We start from the raw sequence: 26,234 nt of genomic DNA, 5'->3' as shown, positions 1-26,234 counted from the left end.
TTTGTACAGTGAATCATTCATATGAGTTGGTTGATAGGCCATTTGACACATACACACTAAACACACACACGCATCCACGCACGCACGCGCGCGCACACCCACACCACACACACACACACACACCAAACACACACACACACACGCATCCACGCACACACTCCATTCAACTTTTTATTGAATTGGATTTGGTGCGTTTTCTTTTCTTTACCAGTGGAGGAACGCCCCTTCCTGTGAATAGGTCACCCGACTCGAAGATATCCACTGGACGTCTCTGATTTTTCCTATTCGTCTTCATGTTTTCTTACAGTGATGTCCGACCAGCAGCAATACGTGAATGTAAAGGAACCTTGCAAGAAGCAACCCTTCTGTTTATTCTGATGATGACAGAGATAAGAGGGAAGATGCTCTTGGTTTCACTAAAGGCTTCGTTCACAACAACGATTGGTACGTGCCATACTGTAAAAGGGCACCTTTAACACAAGACACACACACACACACACACACACACACACACACACACACACACATGCACTTTACCTTAAACACATATTGGATGGGACCCGTGAAGACCCCCGTGTAGAATAGATCTTCAGCAACCCATGCTTGCCGTAAAAGGCGACTATGCTTGTCGTAAAAGGTGACTAACGGGATCGGGTGGTCAGGCTTGCTGACTTGGTTGATGCATGTCATTGATTCAAATAGCGTGGATCAATGCTCATAATATCAATCACTGGATTGTCTGATCCAGACTCGATTATTTACCGACTGCCGTAAAATAGCTGGAATATTGCTATAGTGCGGCGTTAAAAAAACAACCAACCAACCAACCAACATATTGGATGGAGGTAACAGTGTCTCGACTATCGTGGCAAAAGGAGTAACAAGCAATTCCTCTTATCATTTACATGAAAGTATTTTTATTCGAGTACATATCGCTACAACTCTGTAGTGCTACATTCTATGGCATGTAGGTTTTCATTGATGAGCGTAGTAAACTTCGAGTACTTTCCTCTTCTTTTTATCGTCTTTTAGCCTATTGTTGATAGCCTAAATATGTAATTTTAAATTGTTCGGGGAGATTATTCAGGCAGTGTTCGTTTAGTCCTTGACTGTTCATTCATGGATCTGATTTGTGCACGGATGAAAGATCTCAGACGTAACATCATTTTTCATTCGCCCTGAGTAAGCGTTATACCTTTTATTGTTGGTTTCTCATTCAGAAACTGTCTCACGTCAAGTACAGCGCTATTTGCGCTATGACAAACAACAGCTCGTGTTGAATAGGATTAGACAAACTGTGTGTTCAAGCACTGTGAAGAAGCGTTGATTGACTGCGGACTGAGGGTTGGTTCAATAGCAGGGTCGTCAAAAAATAGTTCACTGTCTATTTGCTGTGAAGTTATATTTTTCCAATTCGAAATAGTAACCGCCTAAACGGCAGTCAAAATGGTGATTGCTAACATCAGTAAACCAACCAGAGTTCCAACTACAGCGTCCTCCCTATGAAAGGGTCTGATACATATGCATCTTCTACGTTCGTCAGCGACTTGACGATTAACCTCAGATCTCACCAATACATCATGGAGGCACTTACCATCGGGAGATGACATGTTGTACAATTTTCGTTCAGTTACAAAAAAACAGGAAGGAAACATGAACCTTAATGGAAGACGGTGAATATTGCTTCCACTTTAAGCCAAGAACCAAACTGGAATGATCGATAACTTTTTATATTCATTAATTCTGGTGAAAATGATTGATGGTATTGGTTAAATCAGATTGTTTTCCTTCCAAACATGAAAGGTCCGTCTGTATTTGCAAGCAAAAACAAAATATATATTTTTCCTGATCAAATTGTGAATGAGGACATTATCCTCTTCGTCTCGATGACGACATTTAACTTATTCATTGAGTAGCTATATCAAGAGAACAAGGACTGTTTCATTCTTTCACGATAGGGTGACATTCCATTTGCTGACGTATGTTTCTGAAGGTATCTACCCCGACTACATTCCAATAGCTGGCATTTCTAAAGAATTCCTCAACTCTGACATTTTTTTAACAAAGGCCGCATTCTTCACATTCTTAACATTCATGCATAATGACGCCGTTCTCATTGTGACGTCATGCATGTCTATTAGCATAGGCTTATGAATATTCATAGGGCGCCTTCCACGGAAGGCGCTGGGGGTATTACTTTTATACTACTAATGTTTCGTCGGATAATCGAGCCTTTGAAAGTCTTTTTGAAGTGATCCACATGAGAGAGAGAATTTATTTATGTCAATTTCTTGATTATGGAGTTCCTCATAATAAAGAAGTTGATATCCATAAATTCCCTCTCTCACCTTACATTTAGCTTCTTCCCGTAATTTATAACTTTTGGGTATTGAATGCAGCACAGCACACATCCGGACACCCGGACAATGATGACTGATCTCTATACTGTAGGGTTAGAATACTTACAGGTACTTTCAGGATCAGATTGCATGTCATCGAACCTGGCGGCGGAGAACGTTGCTCATGACATCAACCACTGATTTGAATTGGCTTGATAATGTACAGGCTGGGACACTGGTGACTATGGCGTTAGAAGACATACACTCCTATAATTTAAAAAAGAAACAAGAGGAAAGTCAGCTTGGAAAAATAATTATGTCAAGACACAACTACAGGTCATGCGAATAACACTAACATACACTGATGTTTGACGCTTTAGGCCTTAGGCCTTGGAGGGGGCACGAGTGGCCCAGGCGTCTAAGGCGCCGCGATTCGCTGTGCAGGATTGCCTCTCTGGGATACGCCAGAATCCTATGATTGGGGTTTCGAATCCCGGTTCGCCCCGATTATGTCTCTAGGTTTGTCAGCACCATACCTGTGCTCGTGGGTTTCACCGAAGTGGTAAACGTCTGAGACCTGCATCACTTCGGGCTTTCCTCCCATATTAAGGTGACACGCCGCGATATAACTGTAATACTGTTAAAAGCGGCGTTAAACCCAACTTCCTTAACTCCTAACCATGGGGTATTTTCGTTGTTCTTTGCCAACTATCATGATATTTTCATGGATTCATATTGGTACGTTTTCAAAGCGGGTCAGTCTATAACACTTGACATCCACCCAATCTATTCCGGAACGGAAGTTTACAGATATTTTGAGCATCTAATCATAATAACTTCCTCACCACTGCTTACATTAAATAGTACTATATTCCTGACAACAAATCATTCTTCAAATAAAATGCAATGTGCTTCTACTGAATCTCAAAAGGAATACTGCAATATGGTTACAGTCATTGTTTAACAATAAGTTACACTGTCAAATAACAACATGCAAGAAGAGTCCAAATGGTAAATAGAGGTGGCGCTGGAAATATACTTTACAATTATATAAATAAAACCCTTTCCATATCCACAGAAATGTCTGTATAAAGCAGAGTCGACTGTTCGACTCAAATCCCAGGCATTTGTTTATTAATCATCATCAAATAGTAATGATACCAGGTGTTCGCGAAAAGTATATACATTCTGAACCACGCTTAAAACATGATAATGGTAATTTTCTAATGATTGAAACGGTAAATGTCTGAGCCATGTTTCTCATTGTAACTGGTGGAAGTCACCAACGGTATGATCAGTTCTGGACCCCCTCATTGGATTGTTTCAATGTTATTCGAGTTCTGAATATTATTGACTTCATTTACGCCGCACTCTGGCAGAGCATGTACGCCCTCCGGACCTTGATTCAATGTCAAGTGGCTTTGAATTTTGAACAATGGCGATATAAGATATCAATCGTTCTCGTCAGTGATACAGGCATTATCAATCACGCGGTGTTGAGTCAGGTGGTGAGATGTATGTAGGTCATGAGACGAAGATAGCATGTCGCAAAGTCCTGTGAAAGATTAAAAAACTACCCTGCCATGTATTCTAATTTTAAAGTATCTTAATAATAATTTATTGCTGAAATAATAGACTTGAGCCCACGTGCTGATCAAGATGGATGGTGGTACCAAACATGCAGCACGATTTCACACATGAAGTATGCTTTCTCAAATGGATGATTCACGATGTTGAACACACACGCACAGGGACTCGATGATAGCGTGTATAACATAATATATTCGTATAGAAAAAAAAGCACACACCTCCATATACATACACCCTATCATCGAGTTCCTGTGCACACACGTTACTCTAACTATGCAGAGGTGTCCGTGATTATGCGTGTATGGTGCGTGCTAAGTTTTGACATAAACATGTATATACCATGCTCTTACCATATGATATGTGACATGCTCTTGTGCCTCTTTTGTCATAGTTTCATTAATGTATAAGTCCGTAGAACCACGAAGAGTTGTTATAGAACAATATAACTACTCACTAATCTTACGACCCGTGAAGATCCGGGGTAGAATAGGTCTTCAGCAACCCATGCTTGCCATTAAAGGCGAATATGCTTGCCGTAAAAGGCGACTAACGGGATCGGGTGGTCAGGTTCGGTGACTTGGTTGATGCAGGTCATTAATCCCTATTGCGTGGATCGATGCTCATAATATCAATCACGGGAATGTCTGGTCCAGACTCGATTATTTTACATACCGCCGTCATATAGCTGTAATATTGCTGAGTGCGGCGTAAAACAACAAACCAACCAACAACCAACACTAATCTTACACTATGTGAGATGGGCCGCCAGCCTACACATCTTTGTGAATAAAACCGATTGAATACTTTGAGGATTTCTGTGGCCTGTGATGGACATAATTCAAAGTCCGTCAACACTGACGCCGCATCAAGCCTCGCGGTAGAACAGACACCGTTATTTGTGTACCGATTAGATAACTCTTATCGACAAGGTCGGGAAGTGGGCTGGTGGTTCTCGCGAAACGGACGACACTCTCAGTTGTCTGCTAAATGCTGAGCAGCGACATTGGCCCCGCCTCCAACTATTCATCCAATACAATGGACAATAAAACAATGATCAGGATTGCGGTGGAAATATACAATATTCATTCTGTCATCTATGCTGATTTGCACATCCACAATTAACAAAAATTGTCAAACCGACAATATTATATACACGTGATGTATTTTCCCACAGCAAGTAAGTAGTATAGGACGGGTCCGCAGAAGGTAGTTTTGGTTGATCCGGTTGATCCAGGCGGATGCGAAGGTGATTGGCTGATCAAAGTCACGTGATCGGATAGGATGACTCATGCATCAACAGCGCGTCACAGGTGAGGGGGAATGAAAGGTGTGTGTTTATAAGACAGAAAAGAATTCATAAGAAAACAAAAGTAAAGGGTATTGAATAGAGCTATGTGTATGGCGTGCTGCCCTGAATAGACAGACCGTACCCGTCAGCCCAGTTTGAATTGAGCGCGCTTGACAACTCACGTGACCACATATTTGTATAGAAGGCGTTCAGCCCTCTCCCGACTTGCATAGTTGATGTTTCAACGCTAGCTTTTCCATTTAACGCGATGACAAATAAGCCCTACGGTTTGAGTTTTAACCCTGTAACATGATGTGCACAGTTTTACTTCAGAACGTGCTATTTTGAAAATAGATAGAAAACTGATAAGTACATGTACCAGTGTGACGGCACGAAGCTAGGTTTGTTGGGAAAGTGATGGAAGCAATCTATAGGACATTTTCATGTTTACAATACTCACCCTTAATTCGAAGAGAGAACAGAGTTTATCATGGAAAATTGTTTGACGAGGAAAATGTCTTATTGGAAATATAGGTTTATTCATAGCTAATGTATAGCAGAGAGACTAAGCGACCGACCGCCCATAACAATGTCAACATACCCCGGCCTTACAATTAATGTTAACATAACAGCCTCGCCTGAAGCTTCCCATTCATAAATGGTGTGACCAGTGTCCCGTATTTATGATATGTTAGGGAACATGTGTTGTACATTTGTTATTTTAAAAGGGAGTTATTTTAGAGAGGATATATATGGGTATTCCCCCTCATTAAACCTTTCTTTCGTTGGTGTCTATTAAACGTATCCGGTATTTAATACATTTGAATGATGTAGGAAAGTATGTGCGTGTAGATGTTGTACCTATATCCGAACACGAATGTATGACACCTTTCAAATAGATCAATTACGGTTCTAACCACGACACGCAACATGACTATGTGCGTGGTTAGCAGTTCATATTTATAAACACATCGTAAATGACAGATTTCTGATGAATGAACTCGCCCGCACACATGTCTATAGGGTTATGTTCGCCCGAACTGTAAACGGTGACACATTGGATAACAGGAAGGGTGTGTGGAATGCACTCATCCTTGTAAGGGTAAAATACGCGTTTAAACTCACCATTTAAATGATGATGACATTACTTTTTTAGATGTATTGGTATCAGTGAGTGAGTGAATTTAGTTGTACGCCACACTCGGCATTATTCCAGCTCTAGGACGGTGGTCTGTCAATGAACGAGCTTGGACCAGACAATCCAGTGATCAACAGCATGAGCAGCGATCTGTGCAACTAGGAACCGATGGCACGTGTCATCCGAGTCGGCGAGACTGACCAACCGATCCCCGTCAGTCGCCGATAAGCATGGGTCACTGAAGGTCGATTCTATAACCCGGACCTTCACGGGTGTAGTATGACGAAGACTATATACTAATATGATCGCTTTTTTAACATACTCACAAGTGTGCTGTGAAGAAAAGAGTGTCTTCCAAGAATCCCTGCACGTGTAAGACAGTATAAACTCTACAGTAGTGTAGCCCGACAAACAGTTTTACTCTCGCCAGCAAACGGATTGGACGTGAACAACATGAAGAAAGCATCAGAGATTAGACTTGACCCTAGAGATATATTTAGGAAGAGTACGTTGAGAAAATCACAACAGAGAAAGAAACCACAAGCAGCCAAGAAGTCGACGCTGAAGACAAAGAAGAGACAGATAACACCTAAAATGAAAACGATGACAACCAAACAGGGTTCGAAGACAACACCCCAACCCGTGACAATACAACATGTGTCGAAGGTGAAGGCTGTGGTGGAACGGGCACTTGCTGCCTTGAAGCGTCAACAGAGTCAAGGGTATAAAAGAAAGCTTCATACCCTCTAATCGCACACCGTATTGGATCACCATGGGGGTTGCCACCTGTCCGGACTGTGAAAAAATGTTTTCAAGGAGAGATGTCATGTTACGACACAGGAGAAATACACATAGCATACCGCCGCCGCCGTTACAAGCCCACCCGCCGCCGCCGCAAGTCCACTGGCCATTACAAGCCCACCCACTACCGCCGCAAGTCCACTCGCCATTACAAGCCCACCCGCTAACGCCGCCGCCGCAAGCCCATCCGCTACCGCCGCCGCTGCTGCGTCAGGCCAACCCGCCGTTACAAGCACATCCGCCGCCGCCATCGCAAATCTACTCGTGGCTGCCTCATTTACCATGTATATCTGATCTTCGAGAACAATTCAAGTTCCTGATTCCCTCAAATGCGCTCGTTGTGGGACCCAGTGGTTGTGGAAAGTCTGTGTTTACCTCTCATGTACTCCGGCATGGCCTGATCCAACCCCAACCTACCCGCATCGTTTGGTGTTATACTCAATGGCAGCCATTATATCAGGACCTCGGTGAGCAGCTGCCTCAGCTGACCTTTGTCAAAGGAATTCCCTACGATATCTTGGACGAGGATTACTTTGATGCTCGTCAACAGAACGTGTTGGTCCTGGATGATTTCCTGGCCGAAGCAAAGCACGACAAGCGTATTTCGCGGCTGTTTACTCAAACCTCACATCACAAGAATGTATTGATCTTTCTCTTGATACAAAATCTGTTTCCGAGAGGTAAGGAATCGAGAGACATTGCTTTGAACGCGCATTATGTCACCCTGTTTCATTCCCCCATAGATAAACAGCAAATCAAACTCTTCGCTCGTCGAATTTTCCCCGAACATATGGATCACTTTATGGCTATGTATGAAAAGGTTGCTGAAACACCCTATGGACAACTCACCATCGATCTAAAACCTACCACCAAAGATAAGGATCGACTGCATGTTAACCTCATAAATGAGGAAAACAGGAGAACAACAGCACAGTCTGAACCTGATCTGCGTAGGGAGAAGTTGACTGTAACAGAATCTCTGGATCGTCCTCTGACACAAGAAGAGAGATTACCCCAACATCAGCTCACGCCAATTGAAACCGATTCAGACACGAGTAGTGAGACATCATTGACTATGGCCACGGCCTGCGCAGATTGCGGGGTGCTGATAGATAACATGCACGATCTACAGCGACATATCAAACACTGGTGTCCGGCCAATAGCCTTCAACCTAAGAGAAAGCGTGCCAGACTCGAGAGTGATGACGATGACAGTGACTTTGACGACCTAGCCTCTTCCCAGAAAGGCAGTGGTCTTGCCGTCAAACCTCCACGTGGGAAGTCAACATTCACTAATATGGAAGCCGAGGAGTGGCAAAATGTAGGCTTACAACGCATCTGGAAGCAGGTGTACGATACGTTTCATGACAAGATGAAACTGCAGAAAAAACAGTACAAGCGACAGGGACGAACGCAAGAATGGATTGAGAGAAGATTGAAACTGAGGTGGGAGGATCTAGTGCGTAGTACTCTCAACTATGCGATGGAATATACCACGTACTTTAAAGAGGCACCTCTGTTTCAAAACATGCTATACAACCTGGGAGACATGAATCCTTCCACGGAACAATCCGTTCTCAAAAATAAAATCAAACTCCTCCTAAAACCCAAGATGACAGAGATCCTGCCTTTGATGGATATGCCGGAAATAGAAAGTGAGACTGAATCTGATAGCGTTGCAGAGGATAACGACGGTGATGACGAGGAGGAGGATGATGATCGTGAGCAGAACGATTAGGCATAAATACCCATCACTACTATATCAGTCTAACAGTCAGAAGAGAATGCCGAGTCAACGCCACGTGTCGAGTTTGATTCATATTTTGAAAACACCTCATAAACTGAGGCGTTTGAACGATAAGAAACGCCGAATTTCCCTCTACGTGAGAGGAATGGTGAAACTGGGACCTCCTGGACGGAAATCGTTACAAGCAATGGATAAAGCATAGACTATAGACAACCATTCAACCTTAAAACAGCGTAGACAAGGAAACATTCAACAGTGCGAAATATGTTTCAAAACATGGACTCGCTATTTAAACAATAGGGCCTTCGAGCAGCAGCAGCAGCATGTGTATATGAGTGACTAAATAATGTTCCAGAGTGAATACTATTGTCCATTCGTATATCACGGCTTTGTATGGAACCGATTGACTCGAATCAATAAATGATACGAATGAATTGTTTGTTTTCTCTCAGTTTTTTGCATATTAGTATATAGTCTTCGTCATACTACACCCGTGAAGGTCCGGGTTATAGAATATCGACCTTCAGTAACCCATGCTTATCGGCGACTGACGGGGATCGGTTGGTCAGTCTCGCCGACTCGGATGACACGTGCCATCGGTTCCTAGTTGCACAGATCGCTGCTCATGCTGTTGATCACTGGATTGTCTGGTCCAAGCTCGTTCATTGACAGACCACCGTCCTAGAGCTGGAATAATGCCGAGTGTGGCGTACAACTAAATTCACTCACTCACTGATACCAATACATCTAAAAAAGTAATGTCATCATCATTTAAATGGTGAGTTTAAACGCGTATTTTACCCTTACAAGGATGAGTGCATTCCACACACCCTTCCTGTTATCCAATGTGTCACCGTTTACAGTTCGGGCGAACATAACCCTATAGACATGTGTGCGGGCGAGTTCATTCATCAGAAATCTGTCATTTACGATGTGTTTATAAATATGAACTGCTAACCACGCACATAGTCATGTTGCGTGTCGTGGTTAGAACCGTAATTGATCTATTTGAAAGGTGTCATACATTCGTGTTCGGATATAGGTACAACATCTACACGCACATACTTTCCTACATCAATCAAATGTATTAAATACCGGATACGTTTAATAGACACCAACGAAAGAAAGGTTTAATGAGGGGGAATACCCATATATATCCTCTCTAAAATAACTCCCTTTTAAAATAACAAATGTACAACACATGTTCCCTAACATATCATAAATACGGGACACTGGTCACACCATTTATGAATGGGAAGCTTCAGGCGAGGCTGTTATGTTAACATTAATTGTAAGGCCGGGGTATGTTGACATTGTTATGGGCGGTCGGTCGCTTAGTCTCTCTGCTATACATTAGCTATGAATAAACCTATATTTCCAATAAGACATTTTCCTCGTCAAACAATTTTCCATGATAAACTCTGTTCTCTCTTCGAATTAAGGGTGAGTATTGTAAACATGAAAATGTCCTATAGATTGCTTCCATCACTTTCCCAACAAACCTAGCTTCGTGCCGTCACACTGGTACATGTACTTATCAGTTTTCTATCTATTTTCAAAATAGCACGTTCTGAAGTAAAACTGTGCACATCATGTTACAGGGTTAAAACTCAAACCGTAGGGCTTATTTGTCATCGCGTTAAATGGAAACGCTAGCGTTGAAACATCAACTATGCAAGTCGGGAGAGGGCTGAACGCCTTCTATACAAATATGTGGTCACGTATCAACCAATCACCTTCGCATCCGCCTGGATCAACCGGATCAACCAAAACTACCTTCTGCGGACCCGTCCTATACTACTCAAGTATTTATAACTCTTTAATTGCGTTATACACACCTGCATAACTGTTTATTCACGTATGGTGTGGCAGATTGAATTTGAAGTGTATGTCTGCAACGGCAGACTCCCCTGTGAAATAGGCCAATTCTGAAATTAGACACAATTTTCTCTTTTCTTTGGGTAAGTGAACCCGTGAAGATCCTGGTTGGAATAGGTCTTCTGCAACCCATACTTGCCGTAAGAGGCAACTAACAGGATCTGGTGGTTAGGCTCGTTGACTTGGTTGATGCATGCTATCGCATCCCAATTGCGTAGGTGAGGGTGCTCATGATACCTACCACTGGACTGTCTGGTCTTGACTCGATTATTTACATACCACCGTCATATAGCTGGTATATTGCTGAGTACATCGGTAAACAACAAACAACAAACAAACAAACACAAAATTTGGGCGAGTGACATTGTACAGTCCACAGCAAATTGACCTAATAAGAAGAGATTTTGCTGAAGGTTTAATCCTTATTCTTACTAACATCTGGCTTCATTACCTGTGTGCTTCATTACCTGTGTGCCGTTTGGTGTTCTTACTGTACATTTGGCTTCATCCATTTATCTGTATGCTACTTGTTATCTAATAATTGTTGTCAATGTTAATCTGATGCGTATCACAACTTGTCATGCATTTATACCTCTTATCATTTGGTTGTCACGCCAGCTTGATAGCGGTGTAAGAAACTACATCGAATCGTCGCTAAATGCAACACACTAGAAGTTGTTGTAAATAAAGTTCACGTTTTCGTTCGTATACGTACGAATATTGGAATTACTACAAATTTCATGACACAGTTGTTGTGTTTCGAAACTGTCCCAACTTTCAAACTATAAGAGGCAATGCTTAAACATATTGCATTCGTGTCACAATTTCCCCAATTTCCATTTAATGGTAACATATAATTGGAGCGCCCCGCACCCAAACATGGCCAGTGAACATAGTATATAACATTAAATATGAAGCTCTGCTTGAGAAGGGGCACGGGTGGCCAAGGCGTCTAAGGCACCGCGATTTTTTTACCACTTCGGTGAAACCTACGAGCACGGGTATGGTGCTGACAAACCTAGAAACATAATCGGGGCGAACCGGGATTCGAACCCACAATCATAGGTTTCTGGCGTGCCCAAGGGACGCAACTCTGCACAGCGAATCGCGGTGCCTTAGACGACTGGGCCACCCGTGTGCCCTGTTTCTTAGTCATTGAGTGCATATGAATATACGCCGCGTTAGAAAATATTCCAGCAGTTGGGACATTAAACCTAATCTTAACATGTCAGGATAATGCATCAACCAATAGACAAACCAACCACCTCACACGTTTTCAAATACACTGGATGTGCTTTTTCATATCTTGAGAAAAACACAACGTTTATACATTTGTTTAAAAACTTGCTTTCAGCTCAGAAGACAATATATTGAATGTGTCATGTGAAATGACCAAATATCTAAAGCCACTGTACAGGGCGCGATTTCCCATCTTAAGCATAGTTCACAAGCCATTACATGACCTTGGTATCATTATGACTCATAGAGTACATATTTATGTTTAACCCGGGTTTTAAAATTCTTAAGGATTCATTCTGGAATAGTGCACACTTAAAAAATGTCAGATTATTATTGTAATTCTGAATCATCTAACCTGGCCGTCAAAAAAAGCTTTACTACTTTAAAACTAAAATTGCAAAAAATAAAAAAGCACAAGTTTAAACACATCAATGCTCTATACAGAAACAAAAGCACGTCAACGGCACGTGTGTTTGAAGAAACTCCGAAAAGGTAAAAAAAAAGCACGTGCCGTTTGGGCGGACGAAACTACACGTGCAATTGGGGACACCCGATGGGAGCCACCCATGCCCAGATTACTAGAACGTTTGGTTGCTCCCGTGTTGGTGTAACTAACCTGATGCAGACATCAGACAGACTCAGGGTAACTACACACACTGAAGACCGGGACTACCGAACTTTTCATCTTGGTGTCCTTTATCAGCATGGCGAGGCCAGACCCAATACAGCCCGAATCGTACAGAACTTCCTTGCAGCCAACAGCGTCAACGTGTTGCCTTGTCCTGCACGCTCCCCAGGCATGGCCTCCATAGAACACCTCTGGGATTTCATGGGTCGTCGTGTTCGACAGCAACCACATCATTCAGCCAACCGACAAGAACTGATCCAGGTCCTCCAAGACGAATGGCGACGTGTCTCTCGTGACGTCATGAGACGACTGACTTTTTCAGTGCGCCGGAAAGTGTTTGCAGGTCTTGTATCATGGGGTGGTGATTATCGCTATTAATGTGACGTTTCATTGAACTTGACCGATTTTAAATGTGTGTGCCCTTTGTCCATTACGTTTAAAGTCTGTTTTTGCTGCCCTATCTCATTTCCGGCAACTGTCATGCCAATATCGGATGCTGTATAACAGTCATTTTCAGCGACAGTTGATCTCAAAACAGTTTACATCATGCATCTATCTTTTGTGGTTTTAAAACTGGAGTGATTTATAACTATTGTAAAGTATCTTTTTGCCGCCATTGTAGTTGTCACATGTTGATTTCTTAATCATGGTTTACACAGAAGTCGGTTCATACAGAACTACATGGTGAAATAAATAAATAACTATACAAGATGAATGAACAAAAAACAAATTACAGCCGTGTTCTCCCATGAGTTATGATATCGTATTCCGTTACACTTCCACCCCCAAACTGGCGACGTTGAGCATCATAAGCGTAAGTAAAATGCCACAGACCCTTGCATGACCATCAAAGCTGTCCAGATGAAACCTTAACTCATCTTTGAAGATCAAACTGTTTCAGTCTTGTCTTCTGAACCTAAGATGCTATCTACATAGAGCTAGGCGTTCCTGTGGCAGTTGGGGATCGATTCTGTTGATGCACGAACCGAACATGCTTGTCTTGTTGACGCGACCCTCTGGGGCTGTAAATAACATATCCAAAGAGATGATATTGTGGTTCGATGAACATTAAAACGTCTGGCAACTTGGCTCGGAGTGGCATTGCGTTAGCATGTACAATATTGTTATGAGCAATTGATAGCGATATAATCCTTGCAAATTTTTCACGTTAAAAAAAAGGTGTGTGAGTATCATGCTCCCAACAAACACGCAAACGTCTAATTAAAGGGCTGTGCCGTCTGTCATCTCCTCTCATGCCGTCAGTCAACTCATGCCGACAGTCATCTCATCTCATGCCGTCAGTCATCTCATGCCATCAGTCATCTCATGCCGCCATCATCTCATCTCATGCCGTCAGTCATCTCTTATCATGCCAACAGTCATCTCATATCATGCCGCCATCATCTCATCTCATGCCGTCAGTCATCTCTTATCATGCCAACAGTCATCTCATATCATGCCGTCATCATCTCATTTCATGTCGTCAGTCATCTCATGACGTCAGTCAACTCATCTCATGTCGTCAGTCATCTCATGCCGTCATCATCTCATCTTATGTCGTCAGTCATCTCATCTCAAGCCGTCATCATCTCATCTGCCGTCAGTCATCTCATGCCGTCATCATCTCACCACATGTCGTCGGTCATCTCATTTCATGTCGTCAGTCATATCATGCCGTCAGTCATTTTATGCTATCAGTCATCTCATGACGTCAGTCAACTCATCTCATGTCGTCAGTCATCTCATGTCGTCAGTCTTCTCATGCCGTCATCATCTCATCTCATGCCGACAGTCATCTCATGCCGTCATCATCTCATCTCATGTCGTCGGTCATCTCCTGACGTCAGTCTTCTCATGCCGTCATCATCTCATCTCATGCCGTCAGTCATCTCATGCCGTCATCATCTCATCCCATGTCGTCGGTCATCTCATGACGTCAGTAATCTCATCTCATGCCGTCGGTCATCTCATCTCATGTCGTCAGTCATCTCATGTCGTCGGTCATCTCATGACGTCAGTCATCTCATGCCCAACAGTCATCTCATGCCGACAATCAGCAGTCGTTAAGAGCAACCTCCCCGTGTTAAGTGCTGGGTAACGCTAATAGCTCTTCCCCCGTGTGGACCCGGGGTAGAATGTGTCTTCAGCAACCCATTGCTGGTCGTAGAATGCGACCGAATTCGGCAACCCGTTTGCCGTGGGTTGCGCCCCTGTGTCGGTGGAGGACGGGATTCTGGTGGTTACAGGGCACTGGAGCCAGGAACAGGTGTTCCTTTGCCCAACACACCCCTTTGACCCTTACTTCACCTAGACGTGTGGTAGAATTGGCCCGATTCTATCAATCGGCTGGTCACGCCATGCTCTGTGCATGAAAAACTTGTCTTTAGAGATTTCATATAAACAACTTGTTTACCTCCCGCTCAAGATCACCTGTTAAGCCGCCATGAGCAGCTCGAACCAAATTCTTCAGTGGAACTGTAGAGGATTAAGGAATAAGTTTAATGATCTCCAACTATTACTACACGATTTTACACCGTCAGCATTATGTCTTCAGGAAACCTATTTGAAAAATATTGATCAAATCGATATAAGACGTTATAATTCATACCATGTATATTCCACATTGTTGGTGAGGCAGGGTGTTATCCACAGCCCTGTTCCACTAAATACCCCTCTTCAGGCTGTTGCAGTGCGTATAACTATGTACATTGTTTTCACTTTGTTCTCTCTCTATTTTCCTCCATCATCTTCTCTGAAGCGGACAGATCTTCAGGCACTTTATGACCAGCTTCCAACACCCTGCATCATCATGGGTGACATAAATGGCCATAACCCTTTTTGGGGTAGTACTCACACAAATAACAAGGGCAAGACGTTGGGAGATTTCTTTCTGATACTGATTTGTGTTCATTTAATGATGGTTCGAACATATATTTACACCCTGGTACAGGTACATACTCTACTCTTGATTTGTCGATTACAGACTCAACAATACTGCCTGAATTTGACTGGTCAGTCCACGATGACATCTGTGGAAGTGGCCATTTTCCTACACTTCTCACACCTGTGACCCTATCTGATGTTTTTCCATCATCAAGATGAAATTTTAAAAAAGCTAACTGTGCTTTATATGAAGCTCTTTGCTCGCAAACACTTTAGCCTGATATCTTTATTGACAATCCTGACCCTATACAATGCTTTTCTGCTGAACTAAACAAAATTGCTGACATGTGTATTCCTAAATCCTCTGCAATTCCTCACATACGTAAACCATGGTTTAATGAAAACTGCAAACAAGCTAGAAAGGCTTGGAAAAAGGCCGAACATTATTTCCGTCGTCATCATCTTGTCCATAATTTAAATAAATTCAAAATTTTAAATTCTAAAGCACGAAGTACATTTAAACAAAGTAAACGCCAATTATGTCGAAATTATGTTTCAATTCACGTACACCAACATCTAAGGAATGGAACAGGGTCCAAGAAATCAAAGGTGAGGGCATTCAATCTACCATTCACCATCTTAAAAATGGGGATCAATTATTAACTGATAAATCAATTATGTACCCAAATTTCAAAAATTTCAAAAGCAGGAAGAAAAGAAATCCATTAATTTCAAATCAGATAATGGAGAAGATTATAATGATTTTTTTCCCATACATGAGCTCCATACTGCTCTGGGTCAAGCTCATGACACTGCTTCAGGATCTGATAACATCCACTATCAGCTTCTGAAACACCTACCAGAACCATGAAACCCTTAGAAACCCTTCTTCTGATTTTTCATGACATACGGCCATTTGATAAATTTCCTTCTTTGTGGCATGCTACCATAGTTGTTCCCATACCCAAACCTGGCCGTGACAATACCAATTCCTCAAATTATCGACCTATTTCCTTAACCAGCTGCGTTTGCAAAACCATGGAACGCATGATATATAACCGATTAATATGGTACTTAGAAACCAATAATTTAATAACAAATATACAATGTGGTTTCCGTAAAAACCGGAGTACCATCGATCATCCCGTTCGTTTAGAATCATTTGTCAAAAATGCCATAATAAATAAACAACATGCTGTGTCCATCTTTTTCGATCTCGAAAAAGCATTGACACAACATGGAATGTGGTATTTTAAGAGATTTACATGACTTCGGATTGAGAGGCCGTTTGCCTCAATTTATATCCAAGTTTTTATCAGACAGACAATTTCAAGTTCGTGTGGGTTCTACCCTGTCTGATCATTACATTCAGGATCAGGGTGTCCCACAAGGCAGTGTTTTGTCTGTCACATTGTTCAGTATTAAGATTAATAGCCTCGCTAGGGTTTTAAACGATACAATTGATGGATCACTTTTTATGGATGATTTTAACATATCATGTCGTGGCTAAAATATGCATACTATTGAAAGACAATTGCAGTTATGAATAAATAAAATTCAAAAATGGTCCCTAGAAAATGGCTAAATCAAAGACCAATTGTATTCATTTTTTGTCGAAAATATAAGCCACATCAAGATCCTGAACTTTATTTGGATGGCACACCTATCAAAATTGTAAAAGAAGCCACGTTCTTAGGACTTACTTTTGAAAGCCACTTGACATTTAAACCCGATCTAAAATACCTTAAAACCTGAAGGCGCTTGACTTATTAAAAGTCGTTTCACATTCAAAGTGGGGAGGTGATCAGAAGACCCTCCTCCAATAATATAAAGCTCTCATCCGTTCAAAACTTGATTACGGCTCCATCGTGTATGGAGGAGCATGCAAAAGCAATCTAAAAATACTGGATTCTATTCCCGATCAAGGACTAAGCTCTGGCTTGGATCTTTCTTAACATCTCCCATAAACAGTTTATATTTAGAGGCCATCACTTACAATCCGACGCATGAAATTATCTTTACAGTATATTACCAAATTATTTTCGAATCAATCTAATCCTGCATACGATTGTGTATTTCATCCCCTTTATGAAGAACATTACCAAAATATCTTCTCTTATTCCCCCTCCTTTGCAACTGGTGAAGCCAGAGGTATATCTGACATTCACAGAATTAAAGAAATCAGAAACAAATCAACTAATCTATCAACAGGAATACAACCAACGAAGAAATAAATACGAAAAATACAAATCTATATTTACAGATGGATCGAAGGATGGTGACGCAGTTGTTAGCGTTACTTTCATTGGATACAGAACCATATCGTCCAGATTACCATTTGACAGTTCAATTTTCACAGCGGAATCAAATGCCATTTTAACAGCTCTTAAATATATTCAAAATCAGTCAAGGCATAGGCAGTTTATAATATGTTCAGACTCTCTTTCGTGTCTTCAGGCTATTGAAAATACATCAAGTCATCATCCACTTTTAATCGAAATTGCTGAATTATATAATGTTCTCGCTACTGGCCAATATGACTTCATGTTCCGCTAGTTACCCAGCCATGTTGGAACCGTTGGTAACACAATGGCTGATGCTACTGCAAAAGCAGCGCTCAACAAATCTGTGACACCACTTCAAATCCCATACAGTGGTATTAAAGCTATTACAAGATCTTACTTTAAAGATCTTATGCAGAGGAAGTTGGACACCCAAGTAGGTATCAATAAATTACATGAAATTAAACCAACTATCGGTTACACTTACTTGGGTTGTGAGTTCAGATTTGAAGAGGTCATTATGCGACGATGCCGTATTGGCCATAGCAGATTTACACACGAGTATTTATTGAAAGGTGAGGATCCTCCATGTTGTATCCCTTGTGATGAGAGAATCACGGTCATCTGCTTGACTTTGTTGATTTTGCCATCACAAGGGATGAAAATGTATATCTGTCGTTTTAAAAATTGGTAGATCAAATTTTCAAACTGAGATTGTTAGTGGCTGTATTCTTGAAGGTGGTTATAGTACTGGAAAATCATTGTCCCCCTGAAAGAGTACGTAAGTTCCACATCATTCAAAGTACATTTGGATCTACCCCATTTCGAATCGTAGTATATTTGTTACTTTTAATTGATAGCTACATTTGACTATAATCGCCAGCGACTGAAGGCATGGTGTAAATCCTGCTGGGGAGCCGTGAAGGAAGCAGAAGTATTGTAAGTCCCCACGGTCCCTAGTGTGGTGGCCTAACTTTGGATGCTGGCGATCTCTAGCTCGTTTTTATCATGTATTGTTATGTATCGTAATATCGTTTTATCGTTACATACTAGTTTTAAATAACAAATATGTATGTGATACTCTTGTTATTTTACTGTCCTTTGTTGACAGGTATTTTGGAAAGTTAACACATATTTCGTATGTATGTTTAAACTCACTCACTCAGTCACTCTTGCCGACAATCATCTCTTGACGTCAATCAACTCATCTCATGCCGACAGTCATCCCATGCCGTGTGTCAATTTGTACTGTCAGTCATCTCATGCCGTCAGTCAACAAAAGCCGTCAGTCATCCCATGCCGTCAATCATCTCATGACGTCAATCAGCTCATCTCATGCGTCAGTCATTTCATGCTGACAGTCATGTCATTCCGTCTGTCATCTCATGCCGTCAGTCATCTCGTACTGTCAGTCATCTCATGCCGTCAGTCAACAAAAGCCGTCAGTCATCTCATGCCGTCAATCATCTCATGACGTCAATCAGCTCATCTCATGCGTCAGTCATTTCATGCTGACAGTCATGTCATTCCGTCTGTCATCTCATGCCGTCAGTCATTCCATGCCGTCAGTCATCTCACCACATCAGGTCAGTCATCTCATCTCATGCCAACAGTCATCTCATGCCGTCTGTCATCTTACCACATCAGGTCAGTCATCTCATCTCTTGCCGACAGGCATCTCATGCCGTCAGTCATCTCGTACTGTCAGTCATCTCATGCCGTCAGTCATCTCGTACTGTCAGTCATCTCATGCCGTCAGTCAACAAAAGCCGTCAGTCATCCCATGCCGTCAATCATCTCATGACGTCAATCAGCTCATCTCATGCCGTCAGTCATTTCATGCTGACAGTCATGTCATTCCGTCTGTCATCTCATGCCGTCAGTCATTCCATGCCGTCAGTCATCTCACCACATCAGGTCAGTCATCTCATCTCATGCCAACAGTCATCTCATGCCGTCAGTCATCTCATGCCGTCTGTCATCTTACCACATCAGGTCAGTCATCTCATCTCATGCCGACAGTCAGGTCATGCCGTCAGTCAACTCGTACTGTCAGTCATCTCATGCCGTCAGTCATCTCGTACTGTCAGTCATCTCATGCCGTCAGTCAACAAAAGCCGTCAGTCATCCCATGCCGTCAATCATCTCATGACGTCAATCAGCTAATCTCATGCCGTCAGTCATTTCATGCTGTCAGTCATCTCACCACATCAGGTTAGTCATCTCATCTCATGCCAACAGTCATCTCTTGCCGTCAGTCATCTCATGCCGTCAGTCATCTTACCACATCAGGTCAGTCATCTCATCACATGCCGTCAGTCATCTCGTACTGTCAGTCATCTCATGCCGTCAGTCATCTCATGCCGACAGTCAGGTCATGCCGTCAGTCATTTCATGCTGACAGTCATTCCATGTCGTCAGTCATATAATGCCGTCTGTCATCACATGCCATCAGTCATCTCATGCCGTCAGTCACCTCATGCCGTCAGTCGCCTCATGCCGTCAGTCATCTCATGCCGTCAGTCATGTCATACCGTCAGTCACCTCATGCCGTCCGTCATCTAATGCCGTCAGTCATCACATGCCGTTAGTCATCTCATGCCGTCTGTCATCACATGCCGTCAGTCATCACATGCCGTCAGTCACCTCATGCCGTCTGTCATCTCATGCCGTCTGTCATCACATGCCGTCAGTCATCTCATGTCTTCAGTCATCTCATGCCGTAAGTCATCACATGCGTCAGTCATCTCATGCCGTCTGTCATCTCATGCCGTCTGTCATCACATGCCGTCAGTCATCTCATGCCGTCAGTCATCTCATGCCGTCTGTCATCACATGCCGTCAGTCATCTCATGCCATCAGTCATCTCATGCCGTCAGTCACCTCATGCCGTCAGTCATCTCATGCCGTCAGTCATCGCCTGTCGTCTGTCATCACATGCCGTCAGTCATATAATGCCGTCTGTCATCACATGCCGTCAGGCGTCTCACGCCGTCAGTCATCTCATGCCGACAATCATCTTATGATGTCAGTCAACTTACCTCATGCCGTCAGTCACCTCATGCCATCAGTCATTTCATGCCGTCAGTCAATCCATGATGTCTGTCATCTCATGCCGTCAGTCACCTCATGCCGTCAGTCCCCTCAGGCCGTCAGTCATCTCATGCCGACGGTCACCTCATGCCATCAGTCATTTCATGCCGTCAGTCAATCCATGATGTCTGTCATCTCATGCAGTCAGTCACCTCATACCGTCAGTCAACTCATGCCGACAGTCACCTCATGCCATCAATCATTTCATGCCGTCAGTCAATCCATGCCGTCTGTCATCTCATGCCGTCAGTCATCTCATGCCGTCAGTCACCTCATGCCGTCAGTCATCACATACCGTCTGTCATCACATGCCGTCTGTCATCACATGCCGTCTGTCATCACATGCCGTCAGTCACCTCATGCCGTCAGTCATCTCATGCCGTCAGTCATATAATACCGTCTTTCATCCCATGCCGACAGTCACCTCATGCCGTCAGTCACCTCATGCGTCAGTCATCACATGCCGTCAGTCATCACATGCCGACAGTCATCTCATGCCGTCAATCATCACATGCCGTCAGTCATCTCATCTCATTCCGTCAGTAATCTCATCTCATGCCGTCAGTCATCTCATCTCATACCGTCAGTCATCTCATCTCATGCCGTCAGTCATCTCATCTCATACCGTCAGTCATCTCATGCCGTCAGTCATCTCATCTCATGCCGTCAGTCATCTCATCTCATGCCGTCAGAAATCTCATCTCATGCCGTTAGTCACCTCATCTCATACCGTCAGTCATATCATGCCGTCTGTCATCTCATGCCGTCAGTCATTTCATGCCGTCAGTCACCTCATGCCGTCTGTCATCATATGCCGTCAGTCATCTAATGACGTCAGTCAACTCATCTCATGTCGACAGTCAGCTCATGCTGTCAGTCATCTAATGTCGTCAGTCAGCTCATGCCGTCAGTCATTTCATACCGTCAGTCATCTCATACCGTCAGTCATCTCATGCCGACTGTCATCTCATCTCATACCGTCAGTCATCTTATCTCATGCCGACAGTCATCTCATGCCGTCAGTCATATAATACCGTCTTTCATCCCATGCCGACAGTCACCTCATGCCGTCAGTCACCTCATGCGTCAGTCATCACATGCCGTCAGTCATCACATGCCGACAGTCATCTCATGCCGTCAATCATCACATGCCGTCAGTCATCTCATCTCATTCCGTCAGTAATCTCATCTCATGCCGTCAGTCATCTCATCTCATACCGTCAGTCATCTCATCTCATGCCGTCAGTCATCTCATCTCATACCGTCAGTCATCTCATGCCGTCAGTCATCTCATCTCATGCCGTCAGTCATCTCATCTCATGCCGTCAGAAATCTCATCTCATGCCGTTAGTCACCTCATCTCATACCGTCAGTCATATCATGCCGTCTGTCATCTCATGCCGTCAGTCATTTCATGCCGTCAGTCACCTCATGCCGTCTGTCATCATATGCCGTCAGTCATCTAATGACGTCAGTCAACTCATCTCATGTCGACAGTCAGCTCATGCTGTCAGTCATCTAATGTCGTCAGTCAGCTCATGCCGTCAGTCATTTCATACCGTCAGTCATCTCATACCGTCAGTCATCTCATGCCGACTGTCATCTCATCTCATACCGTCAGTCATCTTATCTCATGCCGACAGTCATCTCATCTCATGCAGTCAGTCATCTCATCTCATGCCGTCAGTCATCTCATCTCATGCCGACAGTCATCTCATCTCATGCCGTTAGTCATCTCATGCCGTCAGTCATCTTATGCCGTCAGTCATCTCATGCCGACAGTCATCTCATCCCATGCCGTCAGTCATCTCATCTCATGCCGTCAGTCATCTCATGCCGTCAGTCATCTCACACCGTCAGTCATCTTATGCCGTCAGTCATCTCATGCCGAGAGTCATCTCATCTCATGCCGTCAGTCATCTCATGCCGTCTGTCATCTCATGCCGTCAGTCATCACATGCGGACAGTTGGACTGAATCCCTTTAAGAAAGTACATGTGACGATTACCTTCTTAATCGTTCTTACCATTTCGATTTGTAACTATGAACCCTGATGACAAAACACATAATGTATTATTGAAAGAGTGCACATCAGTGTCATTTCAAAATGCTGACGATTTGATAATGGACCCACACTCACGAACAGTCAATTCATAGAGACAAGGTTTGACATTCGAATTCTAATAAGGTACTCACTAAGATACGGTCTTACATGACGACGTCCTCCAAGGGTGTACAACTACAACAGCCGGAATCCGTCACTGAGCAGTTCAGTATAAAGAGACGATGAACATGCACGCAAGGTAGTTGTGGCTTAATACGTGTGTGCCCTTAAACCTACAGTATGCCGAATGTACAGTGGGCGGAGCTGATGTTGATCACGTGCCACTAACATTTGAAGATAACATCACCGCTGCCGTCATTGCGTGATAATATGCTTTAAGTAGGATCTGCACATTGAGGTATATAACATTGTAGATTGTGTGTCGTTGAAGTGTGTTCTGTACTGGATGTTCGCGCCCACATTCTGCATAGCTCGGAATGTACGGAGTTTATGCGAATCGCTTACTTCTACAACAGTCCCTTGTCCTGCTCAAAACACTGACATGTCTTTCCTATATCCTTAATGTTCATAGCACTTCCACACCGAATACAGTAAAACCTAATGCTGATACAATACAGCTTTCTCTATGTTTTTAAGTGCAACATCTAAGCTATCTCTGTGTATGGCAAAAGTGGGTCAGGAGACCCAAAGGTATAGCCAAGAGTTAAGAACACCAAGATGAGGCTCAGTGGACACCAACGTTGAGACAGCACAAATCAGGTCTTCAAATAGTTGGTGGCTGGAGTCCCTGGACTGTCTTCGGGTCCACTCACCATGATTGAACGAAGTGATTCACTCTGTCCCTCATTTCAGGAAAGCGCGTCAAGGCGGACAGTCAGTGGACACCTCAAAGTTTCTGCAAGCTGTCAAGATTAACTTCCTTCATCCCCATGCACCCTGAGGGACTTGTCAAAATCGAAGTTTCATTTCCCATCTTCCCTACCCGTAATCCCATTAACAGACTTAAGGCCTCCTTTTAGCAACACTTCACTATTGTATTCTTTGATGGGATAACATTTACGCCTTAACAGATACAAACTAACATTAGGTTAAACTAACAAGAGCTATAGTATATAAAAACAAACTTCTCTTGCACACGGTAAAAGTAAATCTAAATGAGTCTTCTTCTGTTTTAGATAGAATTATATTATATAAGATCAGCCACATTGACAACATTAAAAACAAACCTCAGTTACAACTGCTCAATCTAGCTTGATTCATGAACTTCTAGGGAAATTAGAAGAAGTCCTATCTTGAACAGTCTTGAACAATACACTCGCAAACACTCTTTAGAATTCATGAATGTTCCTGTAATCAGTGATAAGGCTTAAACTGACCAAATGGTCTTCAATATTTGTGAAACCTGTCTAGGTGTTTAGGTGTTACAGCGTGATATTGATCAAGATTTTTAATGGCCGAGCCCAGGTAATTGTTAAGTTCCCACAATATTTAAAACCAGTTCTGCAAGGTTAAAAATAAAGTAAAAGGACACGCTTCCAAAATAGGATCTGACAAAGTGTCGCCATGACTTGGTGAAAATAAACCGTCTTGATGTGATTAGGAGAATCTGTTCTTGCCTAGAAAAGGGTGGAAAGCGATTTATTATAAAAAACACAACTGCTATCGAAAAAGGGTTAAAGTGTTGAAAAGCAAAATATAATCGCAGATCCCACCGTCATGTACAATTAGTATGTTCAATCTGTGATACCCAAATGTTGCAATTATATGAAAAAAGTATAGATAAGATCAAGCTCTATTCATTTAATATAAGAGATACTTCTCCATCAGTCATGTGTGTCATTCATGTCATTCTTCTATCACAGTATCGCGTTGTGACTACACCACTGTCGGCAAGCCCGTACAACATGGTCTGATAACATACTACTGATAGCACTACTCGTATCTCGCACATGATTGCGCTTATGGACATGTTTAGTCATATTGTGTATACTATATTTATAACCGCATTACAGTTGATGAGTCCGTTGCTTTTGTATATTTCCTGAAACTCGCTCATGAACACACAACTACATCATTTGTGTAAATATCCTTTAATTCCATAATTATTCAGTGGTTAATGTGTTCTACCTCTACTAGTTGAAATCATGAAACTCTGAGATACTGTATATGAAATTAGATTCAGATTTTGGACTTTGATTCACCCTATACCGGTCAGTCACAAACATGTCGGTGCCTTTAACCTTGATAATGGTATTGCCTGTTCTAGGATGTGACTGATTTGAACGCGCACGGAGCACCGATAGGTATGTGTAATAACAAATGTTATTTAACTCACCTAAGAAGAATCATTTACGGTTTCAAATTTGGGGATACAGAGCGCAATGACAGGACGGACCACGGTATGGGATGTTTGAGGGTAAAGATCACGCCCAGGTCGGCCATGGCGAGGGATACCGAGGGCAATGATCACGCCCAGGACGGGCCATGGCGAGGGATACCGAGGGCAATGACCACGCCCAGGTCGGCCATGGCGAGGGATACCGAGGGCAATGATCACGCCCAGGTCGGCCATGGCGAGGAATACCGAGGGCAATGACCACGCCCAGGACGGCCTTGGTGAGGGATACCGAGGGCAATGATCACGCCCAGGTCGGCCATGACGAGGGATACCAAGGGCAATGATCACGCCCAGGACGGCCTTGGTGAGGGATACCGAGGGCAATGATCACGCCCAGGTCGGCCATGGCGAGGGATACCGAGGGCAATGATCACGTCCAGGACGGCCTTGGTGAGGGATACCGAGGGCAATGATCACGCCCAGGACGGCCTTGGTGAGGGATACCGAGGGCAATGATCACGTCCAGGTCGGCCAAAGCGAGGGATACCGAGGGCAATGATCACGCCCAGGTCGGCCATGGCGAGGGATACCGAGCGCAATGATCACGTCCAGGTCGGCCATGGCGAGGGATACCGAGGGCAATGATCACGCCCAGGACGGCCTTGGCGAGGGATACCGAGGGCAATGATCACGCCCAGGTCGGCCAAGGCGAGGGATACCGAGGGCAATGATCACGCCCAGGACGGCCTTGGCGAGGGATACCGAGGGCAATGATCACGCCCAGGTCGGCCATGGCTAGGAATACCGAGGGCAATGATCACGCCCAGGTCGGCCATGGCGAGGGATACCGAGGGCAATGATCACGCCCAGGTCGGCCATGGCGAGGGATACCGGGGGCAATGATCTCGCCCAGGTATGCCATGGCG

The 26,234-nt window shown here is 43.4% G+C and overlaps 2 protein-coding genes across 2 annotated transcripts in view; both read right to left on the bottom strand.

Annotated features, from left to right (window-relative positions):
• The window catches only part of LOC124126451, a 37,286-nt gene extending 14,050 nt beyond the window's left edge, over positions 1-23,236 (bottom strand). Inside the window, exons 1-2 of the mRNA XM_048394496.1 lie at positions 23,102-23,236; positions 2,467-2,606 (exon numbers count right to left, since the gene is read on the bottom strand). Coding sequence (XP_048250453.1) covers positions 2,467-2,491 — 25 coding nt within the window. The 5' untranslated portion in view covers positions 2,492-2,606; positions 23,102-23,236. The remainder of the gene's footprint in view (positions 1-2,466; positions 2,607-23,101) is intronic.
• LOC124126450 (ankyrin repeat domain-containing protein 50-like) overlaps positions 1-26,234 on the bottom strand; it is a 149,867-nt gene that overhangs the window by 105,685 nt on the left and 17,948 nt on the right. The window lies entirely within an intron of this gene.

Source organism: Haliotis rufescens, unplaced genomic scaffold, assembly GCF_023055435.1.
Source record: "Haliotis rufescens isolate VD_foot unplaced genomic scaffold, xgHalRufe1.0.p SCAF_13, whole genome shotgun sequence".
NCBI classification, from domain to species: Eukaryota; Metazoa; Mollusca; class Gastropoda; order Lepetellida; family Haliotidae; genus Haliotis; species Haliotis rufescens.
Note: the sequence above shows the minus strand (reverse complement) of the source record. Positions and strands in the feature narration are given on the sequence as shown.